The 16,559-nt window shown below is 47.2% G+C and overlaps 3 protein-coding genes across 3 annotated transcripts; 2 read left to right on the top strand and 1 right to left on the bottom strand.

The window, feature by feature from the left end:
• Positions 1–4,899: 4,899 nt before the first annotated feature.
• Positions 4,900–7,242, top strand: L3040_004127 (uncharacterized protein; the record flags this gene model as incomplete). Its single annotated transcript, XM_066155945.1, has 2 exons — positions 4,900–5,374; positions 5,915–7,242. 2 exons carry the CDS (start codon positions 4,900–4,902, stop codon positions 7,240–7,242), a joined length of 1,803 nt encoding a protein of 600 aa, XP_066011867.1.
• A 4,972-nt stretch (positions 7,243–12,214) lies between these two features.
• L3040_004126 (uncharacterized protein) lies at positions 12,215–14,649 on the bottom strand (the record flags this gene model as incomplete). Its single annotated transcript, XM_007297761.2, has 3 exons — positions 12,215–13,635; positions 13,882–14,253; positions 14,304–14,649. The coding sequence occupies 3 exons, from the start codon at positions 14,647–14,649 to the stop codon at positions 12,215–12,217; spliced, it is 2,139 nt and encodes a 712-aa protein (XP_007297823.2).
• Positions 14,650–14,841: 192 nt separating this feature from the next.
• Positions 14,842–16,548, top strand: L3040_004125 (uncharacterized protein; the record flags this gene model as incomplete). The annotated part of the gene is made up of 4 exons (XM_007297760.2): positions 14,842–14,865; positions 14,937–15,585; positions 15,644–15,929; positions 15,984–16,548. 4 exons carry the CDS (start codon positions 14,842–14,844, stop codon positions 16,546–16,548), a joined length of 1,524 nt encoding a protein of 507 aa, XP_007297822.2.
• Between the last annotated feature and the right edge of the window lie 11 nt (positions 16,549–16,559).

The following is a 16,559-nucleotide window of genomic DNA, read 5'->3' as shown; positions in this document are numbered from 1 at the left end:
TATTTGCTTGCTGTTTAGGAAAGGGGTGACGGGTCACAGCGAGCGGGCAAGGGGGCCGGTCTGGTCTGTACGGAGTACCGTAGGCTTACTGGTCTAAGAGCAGAGCTGGAATGGAATGGATAGGAATGGCCGGAGCGGAGAGATTGTTGTCCCGCCCCGAAGCATTATAACGATAATGGCTGTGGGGAAAGGCCAGCAGGATAAGGAGAAGAAAGGAGAAGAAGGCCAGGAGATGGAGGCTTCATGTTTCTTGAAAGGAGACGGCGACTTTGCGCTACATCCTGTCCCTGCAGAACCAAGGGACCCCGAATTTGCACACGGGATTCTGCTACTCCGTACTACAACTACCATTTGAGGAGAGAGACCCTCGTGAGATATTGACAGCGGATGAACGCCAATGAGAGTGTCAAATTTGGCTATGTGAGACATTACTACCATACACAGCTCATCCCAGGGGATCTTTCCGGGCCGTTCTGATAGGGTAGAGAGAGGTACGAAATGAGCAATTTCTGGGCCATGGATGGGAGAAATCAAATCAAATAGGAAATCGCAGAGCCTCAGCGAGCCGAGCCGTTCAAAAATAACATCTTGAGCTTCGCAGATTGCGATTGGGCGAGGCCTTCAAGTTGATCGGCAGCAAAGGGAATTTGGCTGGGGTCAGTCGTCCGGGGAAGGGAAATTGGGCATTTTACCGTACGGACATGGCAGAACAGCACACTTCCTTTCCAGGCAATGCTTGCGATCGCAGAGATACATTCCGCTTTGAGTGGTGGTTCTGCATGTCTATCTGGGCTCTCTGCAGCTTCAAGCGACACTCTCCTCTCACAGACCCGGATGACCGAAAGTCTCCTCATTAATCGAATAATAGCATTACTCGCCGTTGCGTCCGATATCAGCGACCACCGCGAATCGTCCGGCCGCAACTCTTCCAGGGGAGATTGAAGGGATTCTGGGCGGTTTATACTAGCAGAAGCGACCACGGCCCCAGTTTCCCCATGCTAAGATCGTTAAGATCACCTCCCGCGAGTACTCCACTATACAGCGATTAGCAGATGGCGGCGCGGTTTGCGAAGTTGCGGCCTCAACGTGGCGGCTTCATCCCTAAACTGTGCCTGGTGGAGAGACATGATTATAAAAAGATCTGTCACCCGATATGCTTTAAGTACGAATAGATAGCAGCAGTATCGCCAGAAGTCACGTCGAGGAGCAGACGCTCAGGATCTTATGGCAGCGGATCATGGCCTCTTGGTGGAGGCGTTGCCTTCGCTGGGTATCGCACTGCATACCAGGCTAGGTAACCTAACCTCAATCTGCTCACCGGCCAACGCCGTTGTTGATCTCGTCTTACTCACTCCTGCCGGTCTTTTCCTCCGTCCCGCCAGCATTCTCTCCGTTCGGGATATAGCTCTGGTAGGCCTATTCAATCCAACTTGATCATTGGCTTGCATACGGCTTCTCCGCTTGACGCCAAACTCGGCGTACCCGATACTCTGTACTGCACTGCCCGTAAGCACTGCACGGAGACTGACTGGCTCAGTGTTTGCAGCCCTATGAGCTGCAGCAGGGTCAGGGGTATAGCGAGCGAGCGGAAGTCAAATGCGCTGGAGCCATCAGTCGACCACGGCTTTCGAAGCGTGGCATGCCAGACATGCGGATGTGCAGATAGCGTTTGCATCTCTCCACTGCGCGATCGAATTCCGCATACACCGCTGGTTGTGCGGTGAGGCGTCATGGACAACTTGGTACCATAAAACATTTCGGACTGTCCATGAAGCCATACCTTACCATCCGGAGCACACACCGAACGTTTCGAGGACTCTGACTCCACCTCGCACTCGATATCACGCACGGCCTCATGCACTGCAATCCGCAGCACTGTGTTATGGGATCATGGGCGCTCGTGAATGAAGGTGATTGATAGCTTCTCGCCATCCCCAAGCGACACATTCCTACTCATCACGATGTTCTTAGTCACGGGGAGTTGCGATCGACAATCAGACAACCCAGATCGCCTCCGTGTTGCTGCGGTGATTTTGCACTTTTGCGATTTCTCGGGGAGTTCGTGCAATCAAGGTCTTACGAGATCATTCGGGTCCTGTTGGTGTTCAATATATACCTATATAAAGGTAGGTATGCAGGCTCGCAAATGGACCTATGGAATGTGCCACTCGCGTCCCCAGAAGTAAGAAGTATTGAATGCGGGCACCTGCATTGGGACTTGAAGTTGAAACTAGGTAGGTAGGCGACACACACCCTTATCGTACTCGGTCAGTTTCCCTTGATCCTCTCGCGCTCTCCTCACACCGTTGCAACCGAAGGACCATCCGACGGGACGACGGGAATCTGCAACGGTTCTTCTGCGGGAAAAGGCCTGTCAGATTTTGAGTTCCAGGCCGGTTCGGTGGGGGAGGCGGGAATCTGATCGCGACAGCCCTTGCAGGCCATGACGATGGAAAGCAAGAGCTCTCCGGAATCTAGTACTGTAGTAGTACTATCTACGTAAGGCTGAAGAACCCAAGAGCTCCAGACAATATCCGACAGCCTGCAGCCGTGAGCAGGGTAGGGGTTTCTGTGAAGCGAAAGAGGGCCACTCGCTTCGAGTTCTGGATTAGCGGTAGCATTACTTAGCAATTCGTTTGGGAGCGATAGAGGCTTTGCTTTGGGCCGGTGTTCAAGCCACGATGTGAATCAAGTTCCAAGTCCGGACGGTCAATTTCCAAGCACTGCACTAAGTACAGTAAGTAGTAGTACCTACTGAACTGAACTGGGCTGTACCCGAGAGATTTGGGAAAATCTGCCTCGTCCCGCTCCCGCGTCGTCTGATCCCCGCACACTAAGCATGATCGACCTGGATCACGCAGCAGGGGACCTCGAGCATCCTCGGTGACCCGGATCTGGATGGATGGATGGATGGATGGGTGGATGGGCTGGATATGGATCATGATCATGATCATCATCCATCATGATGGTGCCCGCGTCTGGGCATCTGCCACAGAAACATCGGAGCACTGCGGACAACAAAGAGCATTGGGAGAGTCAGAGGAGTGTGCAAGCTTCTTTTCTGTGCATCACAAACCCTTCGATGCGGGCGGGCATGATGGAGAGATGGGGGAGATGGGGGAGATGGGGAGAAGAAGAAACTGACTGACTCGGAGAGTGGCTGTGCGCCGGCCGGCTGTGCCACGCCTAAATATAGTAGTAGGCTGGTGGTGCAGGGCACTCAGTCGTATTGTAAGCTTTTTGAGCCAATTGTTTCCTCCGGGCGTACAGTACGGAGTGCTTCCGTACAGACCTCGGGACAGGGGGCCCTGGGCTGGAGGGACCGAGCCACACTTTCTCCCTGTCTGCCCGGTCTGCCCTGGCTGCCCTGGCTGCCCTCCTTGCCCTGTCTGCCCTCTCTTCACTGCTGGCTACCCCCTTGAGAAACCATCCCCACGAATGGGGGTGGATGCCAGGCGGGAGGCGGGAAGCGTGGATGATGGATGATGGATGATGGATGATGGATGGATCGCCCGGTGGTCCGCGCCGCACCGCACCGCACCGCACCGTCTATAGTGGTCCCGTTCATCGATGCCCCCTCCGTCCTCAAAGACTGCTCAACGACTCCACAAATGTCTGCTGGTACCGTACTCGGTCGTGTGGGTAGTTGTTGGACAACGGCGCCTCAAAGTCTTGAGGGTTGCAACATGTTCGCATGGTACCCATTCGAGCAGGCTTTTTGGAAGGCTGTGGTGTCTATCAGTCTATCTATCACCTTACCGTACCGTACGTACGTACGTCCGTACGGTACTCACCGTCCCAGGGCCGGTGAGGTAGGTGAGGTACGTCCGGAGGGACTGACGGGAGTGATGCAACAGAAGCAAAGAAGAGCAACGCTCTGTGGTTGGTCCGGGCTACGAAAGCTTGGTATATGGTATGATACCGTATGCGGGCAGTCAGTCAGTCCGTCAGTCAGTCAGTCCGTCAGCCAGCTGGTGGAGGGACGGTGGGGGTACTTTGGTCGTCAGTACAGTACTTGGCTTTGTTTACTGTGTACAGGACTTCTGCTCGGTAAAGGTCGCCAGGCGCCCCGGGGCATTATTGATTACAGGGGCATAGCAGATCTCTGGGGCGAGTGGCTGGTTTTACTTACAGACAGACCCCGGACCTGGACTGGACTGGACCGGACCGGCTGCGCATTTCTGGCTTGGCTCAGAGTAACTCAACCCCATCTCACTACGTACAGTAACTCACCATCTCACCAACTCACGAACTAACCATCTCACGAACCAACCAGCGAGTCGCATATCATTATAATCTGGAGATCCCATCAACATCATCACCCTCCTCTTTCTCCTTTCTCTCTCGACCCACTCACTCACTTACACATACAATCAAACATACATCTACCATACATACATACATACATACATACCTACATACCTACATACATACATATATATACATATATACATACATACAGCCCCAGTCCAGCTCAGCCACCGATCAAGCAATCTAGCTATCCCTCTCGCTCTTTGCCTAACCATACCTTTTCCTATATATCGTCCCGTTGAACCCGACTCCTGTCTCAGATCACATTAGCAGATCGACATTCCGCCTGCCTGCCCTTATAAAGTTCGGAAGATCTGCAAAGCATCCAGGCAAGGCAGCTTTCATACCCCCCTTCAACCTGGGCTACAAATATTCCCCAAAAGAGCTGGAGGTCCCTTAGCATTGAAGAGGTATGATACCTTAGATAGAGATGGCATCTATAGCTCTTTCGCCTGTAACTTTTACTTTTACCTTCACTTGTACTGATTTCCTCACAGACGAAGGGTGTGGTGGCTTCAACCCCCAGACAACAAATAGCAGCCCGCCAGCCCGCCAAAACTTATCTTTCTCTCAATCAACTCCGCCAAAATGAGCTCCGCTACCACCCAAAAGATATACCACGAGGAGGTTGACTTTACTCTCTACCCAGATCCCAATATGTTCAACAATTTTCCCTACAGCGCGGCGCAGAATTACAACATGGAAGCAGCCTACGCATTCCCAGGAGATGATGGTTACCCTACAAGCACCGGACTGAACACGGCGGCCATGTATGCTGAAGCTCCACAATACGCCGCTGCTCTCGAGTCGCCCGACCTTCGGGCAGCACCTTCCAACTACTCGACTGCATCTGGGCCGTCGGCAACATCTTCGGCCATGGGGTCACCACACTCCATCCATGGTCACGCCGTCTCTCTCCCAGAATGGGCCGCCCATGGCCTGGGATCGAATCCCAGCATCGTTTCGTACGATAATTACTCCCTCGGCAACGAGTACAGCTTTCAACCGACAGGTATGGACGACTTTGCTTTCGAGTTCCAGTCCAAGCCCAATGGCTTTGTTGGTGAGTGTCAGGCCGCTACTCCATCCCTTCCTCAGCACGGTTCCACCTCGTCAAATTGCGAGTCGTTGTCTCTTCTCTCTACGTTGGTCAATTCTCCGAAAGAGATGGACACTCCGACAGGTCGGATGAGAAATGGCTCTGCCTCATGGTCAATGGCTTCCCCTGCTACACCCGTGAGCGCAGCCAGATCTGACTGGCGAGATGAAGTGTTCAGATCCCCCGTTTCTTCCTTTTCAATCTCTCCTACAGACTCTCGACGCCCTTCGCAGGCCTTTCATTATTCTCCTCTGTGCGGCTCTGTTACCCGGACGCAAGAACTGCGATCCCCTATCTCCGCAGGCTCTCAAAACTCGGCTGCCGAGATGTCTCCATCTCGCGTAACATTCCACCCGTCTCCTTTCTTTACTCAATCTAGTGGCAATTTCGTCGCGCCTCTCCACTCTTCTTGTCGGTTTCCTCTCTTGTCAATCCAGCGTGTTCCCCTTGATCGATACATCAAATCGCTTCTTGTCGCCACTCGGCTAATATGCTTTTCTCTAGACCCATCAATCCTCCACCCTCAATATACCGCTCGCCCGACATGCGCGAGACAGTCGAACGAAGATTCTGTCCACCCACCACCCCCATACCCCGGGTCACCATCCCTCTCGTCACACATCGCGAGAAGCCCGAGACCGATGAAACAGGGGAGCCAGTCGCCTTACTCCCACGCCTCCACGTATCCTTATCCGCCCCCTCGCCGACCATCGATCCAGTCATACGGCAGCCAGGATGGCAATTTCAGCAGCGAGGAGTCCAAGGAGAAGGGTCGCTGCTCCTATCCTGAGTGTGGGAAGGTGTTCAAGGATCTGAAGGCGCACATGTTGACTCATCAAACCGAGCGACCGGAGAAGTGCCCGATTCAAATCTGTGACTACCACGTCAAGGGATTTGCGCGTAAGTATGACAAGAACCGACACACCTTGACCCACTACAAGGGGACGATGGTTTGTGGTTTCTGCCCCGGGTCAGGGTCTGCGGCAGAGAAGTCGTTCAACCGCGCCGACGTCTTCAAGCGACACCTGACCTCGGTCCATGCGGTCGAGCAGACACCGCCCAACTCGCGGAAGAAGACCTCGGGCAACGTCAACAGCGTCAAGAAACCGTCCGGCTACGCCCCCGACGCGACCGGTAAATGCTCAACGTGCTCTGGGACTTTCAGCAATGCTCAAGACTTTTACGAGCATCTGGACGATTGTGTCCTGCGCATTGTGCAACAAGAAGAGCCATCGGAGGCGATTAATGCTGCCCGACTTGCCGAGGTCGAGCAGGACCCGGACGTGCACCAAACGCTCCGCAACAACGCCTTGCCTCTCACCACGACCACGACGACGACGACGACGACTAGCTTCTTAGGGGACGAGGAGGACGAGGAGGACGAATTCGACGACGAGAGGGATGATGACTTTACGCTGCGCTCCCGGACCCGCACGAACAAGAATCGCAACCCGGTCAACGGGGTCCAGAAATCACGCGGCATGACTCACTCCAAAGGAGGCGTCACGCTCAACACCAAGGGCCGCAAGAAGCGCAAGGACTACCCGTCATCCTGGGGCTGCCCCATCTCCCAGATGAAGATGAAGAAGCGCGTCCTCTGCGTCTTTGACGGGCCCCGGCGCCTCTGGAAAGACGACATGATGCTGAACACGGACTACGAGGTCCGCATGAAGCTGCAGGACGAGAAGGCCTACGTCACCGATCTCGACGTGCAGACGATGCGCCGCGCCGACGCCTTCCACCACTCGACGGCGGAGGAGAAGGGGCCGTGGGTTAGTGATGATTTGACTGGTATGGACTTGGAGAAGCTGATGGAGGTTCAGCGTGAGTGATGAACTGTGCACGAGAGGGAGAGAGGGAGGGGGGAGGGAGATGTGCATATATATGTATGTGGATGTGTATGTGTATGTGTATCACGAGATACCATTCCTCCAGCCTGATGTTTTTGTCCTGTACTGTTTTCGTTTTACATCTGGGGCTTTCTAAAGAGGCGCACACGGCTGGGAGGGAGGGACGATACCATTTTGCGCGAGAGGAAATACAAAGACTTTTGCATTCGATACTTTAACCTTTTTTTTTTTTTTTCTATTTCTGGGGAGCAGGAGGGTGAAGTTTTAAGTATCTCAATGGCATGCATGCATGTATATGTTTTGTTCGAGGTCGCAGGCCGCAGGCCGCAGGTCGCAGGCCGCAGACCGGTTCGCACATCTCTTTATTTATCTATCCATCCATCTATCCATCCACCTATCCATCCATCCATCCACCGGCATTCCTCACCCTATTAACCTTACAACTGCAATTACACTATACAAATCAAACTTTAAGCAAAATGCTCCAAGTCCCAAGTAGCAAGCTCAAAGTGCAAGCTTTTTCCTCCTCTTCTTCTTCCTCCTTTCTTTTTACGCTTTACCTTTTTTTCCATTTAACAATCCTTCCTCAACTACGCAACTATTTCATCATGCCTTCTTCGAAAACTATTCTGAAAAAGCGCTATTTACGGAATCGCTAGATCAGAATCATCGGCGCTATGATAAGAGCTTGCGCTGTTGTTTTGTGATTGATATTATTAAAAGCGAAAACGATTTTGTAAAAAAAAAAAAAGGGGTTTGGTAGTGGATTAATTGATTTCGGTCGGTTTTTTAGAGGGATTGATTGTTTGTTTATTTATTTATCTATCTATTAGCATCCCTCACCTTATTAACCTTACAACTGCAATTACACTATACAAATCAAACTATAAGCAAAAAGCTCCAAGTCTTAAAGTGCAAGCTTTTTTCGCCCCCCTTTCCCCCCCCCTTCCTCTTCCTTCCTTCTTCTTACGCTCTACTTTTTTCCATTTAACAATCCTTCCTCAACCACCTTACGCAACCTTTTCTTTATGCTTTTTTCGAAAACTATACTGAAAAAAAGCGCTATCTACGGAATCGCTAGCTTAAAATCATCGTCGTTGTGAGAAAAGCTTGCGCTGTTGTTTTGTGATTAATACTATTAAAGCGAAAACGATTTCGTAAAAAAAAAAAAAAAAAAAGGGTTTTGGTAGTGGAATATTGATTTTTGTGGCTTTTTTAGAGGGATTGTTTGTTTGTTTGTTTATTTATTTATTTATTTATTTATTTATTTATTTATTTATTTATTTATTTATTTATTTATTTATTTATTTATTTATTTATTTATTTATTTATTTATTTATTTATTTATTTATTTATTTATTTATCTATCTATTTATTTATTTATTTATTTATTTATTTATTTATTTATTTATTTATTTATTTATTTATTTATTTATTTATTTATTTATTTATTTATTTATTTATTTATTTATTTATTTATTTATTTATTTATTTATTTATTTATTTATTTATTTATTTATTTATTTATTTATTTATTTATTTATTTATTTATTTATTTATTTATTTATTTATTTATTTATTTATTTATTTATTTATTTATTTATTTATTTATTTATTTATTTATTTATTTATTTATTTATTTATTTATTTATTTATTTATTTATTTATTTATTTATTTATTTATTTATTTATTTATTTATTTATTTATTTATTTATTTATTTATTTATTTATTTATTTATTTATTTATTTATTTATTTATTTATTTATTTATTTATTTATTTATTTATTTATTTATTTATTTATTTATTTATTTATTTATTTATTTATTTATTTATCTATCTATCTACTTATCTATCTATCCATCTATCCATCCACTAGCATTCCTTATCCTATTAACTTTACAATTGCAATCGCATTATACAAATCAGACTTTAAGCAAAAAGCTCCAAGTCTTAAATTGCAAGCTCAAAGTGCAAGCTTTTTTCGCCCCCCCCCCCCCCCCCCCCCCCTCTTTACGCTCTACTCTTTTTTTTTTTTTTAACAATCCTTCCTCAACCACGCAACCTTTTCATCATGCTTTTTTCGAAAACTATGCTAAAAAAAGCGCTATTTATAGAATCGCTAGATTGAAATGATCGGCGCTGCAATAAGAGCTTGCGCTGTTGTTTTATGATTGATATTATTAAAAAACGATTTCGTAAAAAAAAAAAAAAAACGGTTTTTGGTAGTGGATTAATTGATTTTCGTCGTTTTTTTCGAGGGATTGATTATTTATTTATTTATCTATTTATCTATCTATCTATCTATTTATCTATTTATTTATCTATCCACCTATCTACCTATCCACCAGCATCCCTTACCTTATCAACTTTACAACTACAATCGCACTATACAAATCAGACCTTAAGCAAAAAGCTCCGAGTCTTAAATTGCAAGCTTAAAGTATAAGCTTTTTTCGCTTTCCCTTCCCCTTCCTTCTTCTTCCCTTCTTTTTTACGCTCTACTTTTTTTTCTATTTAACAATCCTTCTTTAACTACGCAACCTTTTCATCATGCCTTCTTCGAAAACTATGCTGAAAAAGCGCAATTTACGGAATCGCTGGATTAGAATTATTAGCGCTGTGATAAGAATTAGCGCTGTTGTTTTATGATTAATATTATTGAAGCGAAAACGATTTCGTAAAAGAAAAAATGGTTTTGGTAGTAGATTAGTTGATTTTCGTCGCTTTTTTCGAGGGATTATTTATTTATCTATCTATCCATCCACCGGCATTCTTCACCCTATTAACCTTACAACTACAATCGCACTATACAAATCAGACTTTAAGCAAAAAGCTCTAAGTCTGAAGTTGTAAGCTTAAGGTGCAAGCTTTTTTCGCTTTCCCCTCCCCTTCCTTCTTCCTCCTTTCCTTTTTACGCTCTACTTTTTTTTCTATTTAACAATCCTTCCTCAACCACCTTACGCAACTTTTTTATTATGCCTTCTCCGAAAACCATTCTGAAAAAAGCGTAGTTTACGGAATCGCTAGATTAGAATCATCGGCGCTGTAATAAGAGCTTGCGCTGTTGTTTTGTGATTGATATTATTGAAGCGAAAACGATTTCGTAAAAAAAAAATGGTTTTAGTAGTAGATTGATTGATTTCAATCGCTTTTCTTAAAGGATTATTTATTTATTTATTTATTTATTTATCTCTCCACCGGCATTCCTCACTTTATTAACTTTACAACTGCAATCGCACTATACAAATCGGACTTTAAGCAAAAAGCTTTTAAGTCTTAAGTTGCAAGCTTTTTTCGCCCTCCCCTCCCTCTTCTTTCCCCTTCTTCTTACGCTCTACTTTTTTTTCTATTTAATTATCTTTCCTCAACTACGCAATCTTTTTATTATGCTTTCTTCCAAATTATTCTGAAAAAAGCGCAATTTACGGAATCGCAATATTGGAATTATCGTCGCTGTAATAAGAGCTTGCGCTGTTGTTTTATGATTAATACGATTAAAAACGATTTCGTAAAAAAAAAAAAAAAAACGCTTTTAGTAATAGATTAATTGATTTCGATCGCTTTTTTCGAGGGATTATTTATTTGTTTATTTATCTATTTATCTATCTATCTATCTATTTATCTATCTATCCATCTATCCACCGGCATCCCTCACTTTATTAACCTTACAACTGCAATCGCACTATATAAATCAGACTTTAAGCAAAAAGCTCCAAGTCTTAAGTTACAAGCTTAAGGTGTAAGCTTTTTTCCTCCCCCCTTCCTCCTTTTCTTCCTTTCTTTTTATGCTCTACTCTTTTTTCTATTTAACAATCTTTCTTTAACTACGCAACCTTTTCCTTATGCCGTCTCCGAAAACCCATTCTGAAAAAGCGTAATCTACGGAATCGCTAGATCAGAATCATCGGCGCTGCAATAAAAGCTAGCGCTGCTGTTTTATGATTAATATTATAAAAAACGATTTCGTAAAAAAAAAAACGCTTTTCGTAATAGACTATTGATCTCAATCGCTTTTCTCGAGCGATCATCGTTTATCGATCGATCGATAGGAATGGCCGTAAGTGAGGTAAGCAAAGGCAGAGGAAAGCTCGTAATGACGATGGTTATACCAGCCGACTCCTGAGCCTACGGCGGTGAATCTCGTGAATCTCGTGAATCTCGTGAATCTCGTGAATCTCGTGAATCTCGTGAATCTCGTGAATCTCGTGAATTAGTCTTGAATGCACGAAAGATCAAAAGATAGATAGATATCGAAACCAAGAAGTCTCCTATCCTATCGTTGCACAAAGACTGTGCACTTTTTCTTTTTCTTTTTGCTTGTTTTCGATAGTAGAAGCTGAAGGAGTCGTGGAAGCTGAAATAGTAAGGGTATTATTATCAAGTTATCAGCAGCGCGCGCTTTTTTTTTTTTTTTTTTTTTTTTTTTTCCTTAATAGTTTTTTTTTTTTTTGAGAGCTTTAGACTGAAGAAAGAGACTTGCAAAAAGGGCCTCCGTGATAGCAAATCTCGAATTTAAAGGGATCGATATAATAGCGTTGTTAATATCGAGTTTATTGCATTAACAAATAATAAGTAGTTGTAATAACGGATTTATTTTTTTCTTTAAGTCTTAAGTTGCAGTTTGCTATTCAATTTGCTACTTGCGAGCCAAACAGGCCTTGATCCGTGCAACTTCTACTATCAAGTTAAGTTGATCCTATTTAAGATCAACTCAACTGCTCAGTTGCACGGACCTGCAACTGCGAGCCAAACACACCCTTACTTACTTCAAAACAAGCTTCTCAATTACAATCATCATCTATGATCTCTAGAAAACAAAGACGGGTCTACGCGCTATTATCCAACCTAGAAGTACAACAACAAGAATAAGCCAGCCATCCCTTGTAAAAAACTCCACCCGCTATGCTAATAGTAATGATCCCCCCCCGAACCAGAGCCATAATAACGTTCCCTACAGCCTCACTCTCCCTTCATCCCGGCCGCCACCGGCGAACCATCTGGTGAGGTCGCTACCACTCCGACTCGGCTCCGCTTCGCCTGCACCATCCCCACCCATCCATTTTGGCCTCTTGATACCATCACCCATTTCCTGAAGCCATTTCGGCGTCTGGACCGTGTCAAAGGTATTTTTAACGCGGTGTCCGAACGCCTCGAAGAAGTTCTCGTCTTCGTGTGAGCTTTCGGATGCTGCGCCGCGTTGCTGCGGGTCTACGCTAGGTCGTGATGCCGATGCCGACGTTGATGCTTGGCCTAGCCGTCTGTGAGGAGGAGGTACCGCGACCTTCGGTGCGACCCTGTTGTTCGGGTTGTTGGGAACGTGGTATCGGTCTGAGGAACTTTGAGCCAAGCGGCCCAAGGAGGAGTGGCCTTGCAGTTCTCGCTCAATCAGATCTTGTCCTTCACGCCAAGAACCAGTACCGTACCCCGTGTCATTTTCTTCGTCGCCATCGTCGATAACTTCACCGTACCCGAAGCACCTCTTCGCTTTTCCGTAAAAGTCGAAGAGTGTAGCGCAGACAGGTATCAAAATGAAGGTTGGGAAGAGCCAATCGAACCTCTCTCCTAGCTGGGTGAGCTTGATGAGCTTTCCGAGAAACTGATAAAAGACAGTTTCGCTGTAGATATCCGGAGCCAGGAACGTCAAGAAATTGAAAGCCAGAGGGACAGATAGCTTGGCAACCTGCATAGAATACCACATTGCGCTTTCACCATGGGTATTGCGCTTCACCAAGGCCCGTCCACGCCATACCTTCACTTCGGTTAGCGAAGTGAGTGCCGCCATGCACATATACAAGATCCAACACGCTGCTATGACTTGACCGGCAAATCCTATCTGGCCGCGCTCGCTGGTAGGATGATGGACAACGGTGACAGCGATGATCGATAGCAGAGGGTTAACGGACTTGATGACTTCCGACCAGACGATACAGAAAGATGCCATCGAGAGAAAAACCCCCAAGGCGATTCTCATATACGGAAGCAGAAAGTAGAGGTAGAGATATCGTGTGTACGGTGTCAGAATAGTGAACCGCTCGAGGAATCGAGCATCGGGTGACGCTTGTCCAATTTCTATCTTCTTGGACCCGGCAGAATCGAGAATAGCCTGTGTTTCCACAGCGTCCCTCAGTAAGCCGTCCCACTCGTCTAGATATCTCGCTCGGCTATGCCTGGCTCTATCAAGCTGTCGACTTAGCTCAGCTAGATAACGCTCTGTGATCACATGTGGAACGTTAACTTGAGGTTCGGACATACGCCGAGTCAAAGTATGAGGACGAGATTCGGGGAGGTGCGAGTTGTCAGCCAGCTCTTCGATCCAGTCCTTGAATTTGCTTGCTGAGCCTGTTTTTCTCTGAGCCAGTGCTGCAACTTGCGCTAATCGACAGTCAGCACCGTCTCGTGAATATGTGCAGATCCGTCATGGTGACTGTGAGGAGCAGTCTCAATGGCTTCAAGAGCTGGGTCAATGCCTCCAATCGTCAATATTAATAGCCACGGACCCCAAGAATCCATATTATCCGTTCGGAAACGCCAAGTGACGGTCCAAGGCATCTAGGAAGCTTTCCGTGGCACCACTCCCCGGGACGTCCTGAAAGATGGAGATAGGCGAAATGTACCCACCTTCGCAGTCCTCTAAAAGCCGTATGGCATCCTCCATTTTTTCGTGAACCTTCGCTGCGTTGGCTTGTATCCGTCTAAGCCTTCCACTGATACTGGCATTCCGGAAGAGACGTCTCGGTAATGCAACAAGTCCGTGGCCCATGAGGTAGATTGCCAGCATCAAACCCCAAACGTATGCCAATACCATGACCGTTCCCTTCAAGGAGTTCAGCGAGGCCTGGTAGCTCACAAAGACGTATATCATCCCGATTATGCCGGCTCCCAGGACCAGCGCTTGGTATTGGGCGTTGGCGCGCAGGGAATAGAGGAGGCGTCCTTTCGGGTCTCTATAACCAGCATCGGCGTACTCGGCTAATACCGGGAGGATGAACCCTGAGTTGAAGGAGTAAGTAGGCGGTCGACGGTGAGCGAATGGAGCATACAAGTCAAGGCAAATGTGAGCCAGTACGAGATCCGCCATCCTACGAGAAGTGCTCTGTCCGGCAGCCAGATTCCCCGACTACCTCCGGCATCCTGATTTCTGGCGCTGGAAGCCAAATCAATAGGGACAAGGAGGATGATACTGGCAGGAAGGCTCAGGGCAAAGAATATCGGTACGAGTAGATATGCGGGCGTTGTTCGGAGAGGAAGGTAATGTCTCAAGAGAAGCAGGACTCCGAGACTGATTACCAGCAGGGCGGTTACGGTGAAGATTAGCGAGCCCACCGGCGATGGGTCATTTGCAGACATCATGAAGGAGGTAATTTCAGATCCATCGACTTCCAGCATCTGGTGTTTCTGATGTTCGTGATTGAATTCGGGTGCAGCGACGGGTAGGTGGGCATAGGAGCGGGTCAGGTATGTAAGGCTACGAGTTCTTTGAGTTACGGTTCGGGCCGAGAAATAGCCGAAGCCTTTTCCGATCCGGCGCGTTCGGTCCTGTGGCTATTTATATTTCGCGTCGCGGTATTCCATCTGGCGATGCATCCAAGCACCGCAACAAGAGTGCGCTCACAATAGCTCCAGCCAAGCATAAGCATCTGTTTCCTCCAGGGCAGCAAATGGTGCATCATCAGGACTTCACGCCATATGGCATTGCAGGTGAGGCTGGCATGAGTGATCCAGCTCAAGCTGGCACAGCAACATGTCTCTCAGACAATAATGACTTGGGTTCCCTCTTCGAGGATTCCCAAGATGAGCAAGCTTACCCCATTTCAGAGCAAGGACTCGCTAATACCGACGGGCCCGAAGACCGTGAGAGCCAAGCTAAATATGCTTACCCTTCACTTGAGCAGGCGCGTGCCATCCAGGGCTACTCCAATGATAAATTTTGGCATGGTAATGATGCAACAGCTCCAGCTCCAGCTCCAGCTCCAGGACATGCTGCGAGTGGGATGGGCTTCATCCAGTCTGCTTACGAAAACTTCCAGCAGCCCTTCGTTCCCGACTCGTACCAGAAGCGCAAACGTGTGGGTGAAGATAATGGAGATAATCGCGAGCTGGAACATTCAGCGTCGCCTTTGCTCAAATGCCGTAAGACCAAGCCTTCACCAGAAGAGGACCAGCTGGCTCGAGAGAGTGAGATGTGGGCGCCTGGAGAGGTCGCGAAGGAAGACAAGCCACGCACAACAGGGGCCATTGCCGATGCGAGAGAACTTGGCACTCACTTAGCTGCTCCCCGATCCGAACTTCCGACCAAGCGCTCCCATCACAAGAGGTACCCGCGTAAGTATCAGTCTTTCCTCCTATCTGAAGACGAGAAACTCGCACTAACGCATCTCAGATGTATCAAGGTCAGCAATATGCGCCTCTCTAGAGCTGACTACCGAGGCCTTTGGGCTCCTACAAGCTGGTGCGAAAGCATTCATGCTAGATCCCAAATTTCCCAAACGAAGTGCTTGCGTAGGAACCCGCGGAAAGAATGAGACCGAACGTACCGGGTTGGACCTTTTGACAGTTGTTGATGAATTTTTGGACGACGAGGGATGGGGCGAGAGATTGTTTTCAGAAGGATCCATAGGAGAAGAAGGCGAGGCAAGAAAGCTCACATGGCCCAAGATGAAGATGAAGTGAGTTGCATGCACGCAAGATTCAAGAACTGCCCACTGATGATTTCCATACAGACTCCGCTCACTGGTAATACCTGTGGTGCGCGTTGCGGTCTCTAATGAGAAGGCAAGACTCTATGGCATAGAGAGTAGGCGCAAACAGCGAACTTCAGTGACTTCGGCAGAAGTTACCCCACAGCCAGACCGTGCCAGACTTGAAAGCGTTACTCCAGCACCCACTCGAAATGGCGCTGACGTGAAACTCGATGACAACCATTCGACAGTCGATGCCAAAGGATACGAGCTTCCGCATTCGTTCGCTGTCGGAAGTCCAGCATCAAGCAATGGTACCCATATCCGATATCTTGTGAACCTCATGCAACATGGTCACCGGCTCGTGCCAGAGATCACACCGGCGCCAAACACTTGTCTAGGGTTTCCTAGCTTGGTTGAGTACATAAACCGCTTGATGGACACCGCAAGCAAAGAGGTGAGCAGCATCGATTTTCTGGTCCCAACGGGCATGGTGAACGTGAAGAACGAGGAAGACTGGAAGGGTGCTATCGCTTCGATTGAGCAGACGGAGTGGATGAATGGAGAGGTGAAGTGCGTGGTCGTGGTGATCGATAAGGAACAGTGATTACTGAAACC

The sequence above is a fragment of the Drepanopeziza brunnea genome, assembly GCF_022702325.1.
Source record: "Drepanopeziza brunnea f. sp. 'multigermtubi' strain 214-2 chromosome Unknown ctg6, whole genome shotgun sequence".
Lineage (NCBI taxonomy): Eukaryota > Fungi > Ascomycota > Leotiomycetes > Helotiales > Drepanopezizaceae > Drepanopeziza > Drepanopeziza brunnea.
Note: the sequence above shows the minus strand (reverse complement) of the source record. Positions and strands in the feature narration are given on the sequence as shown.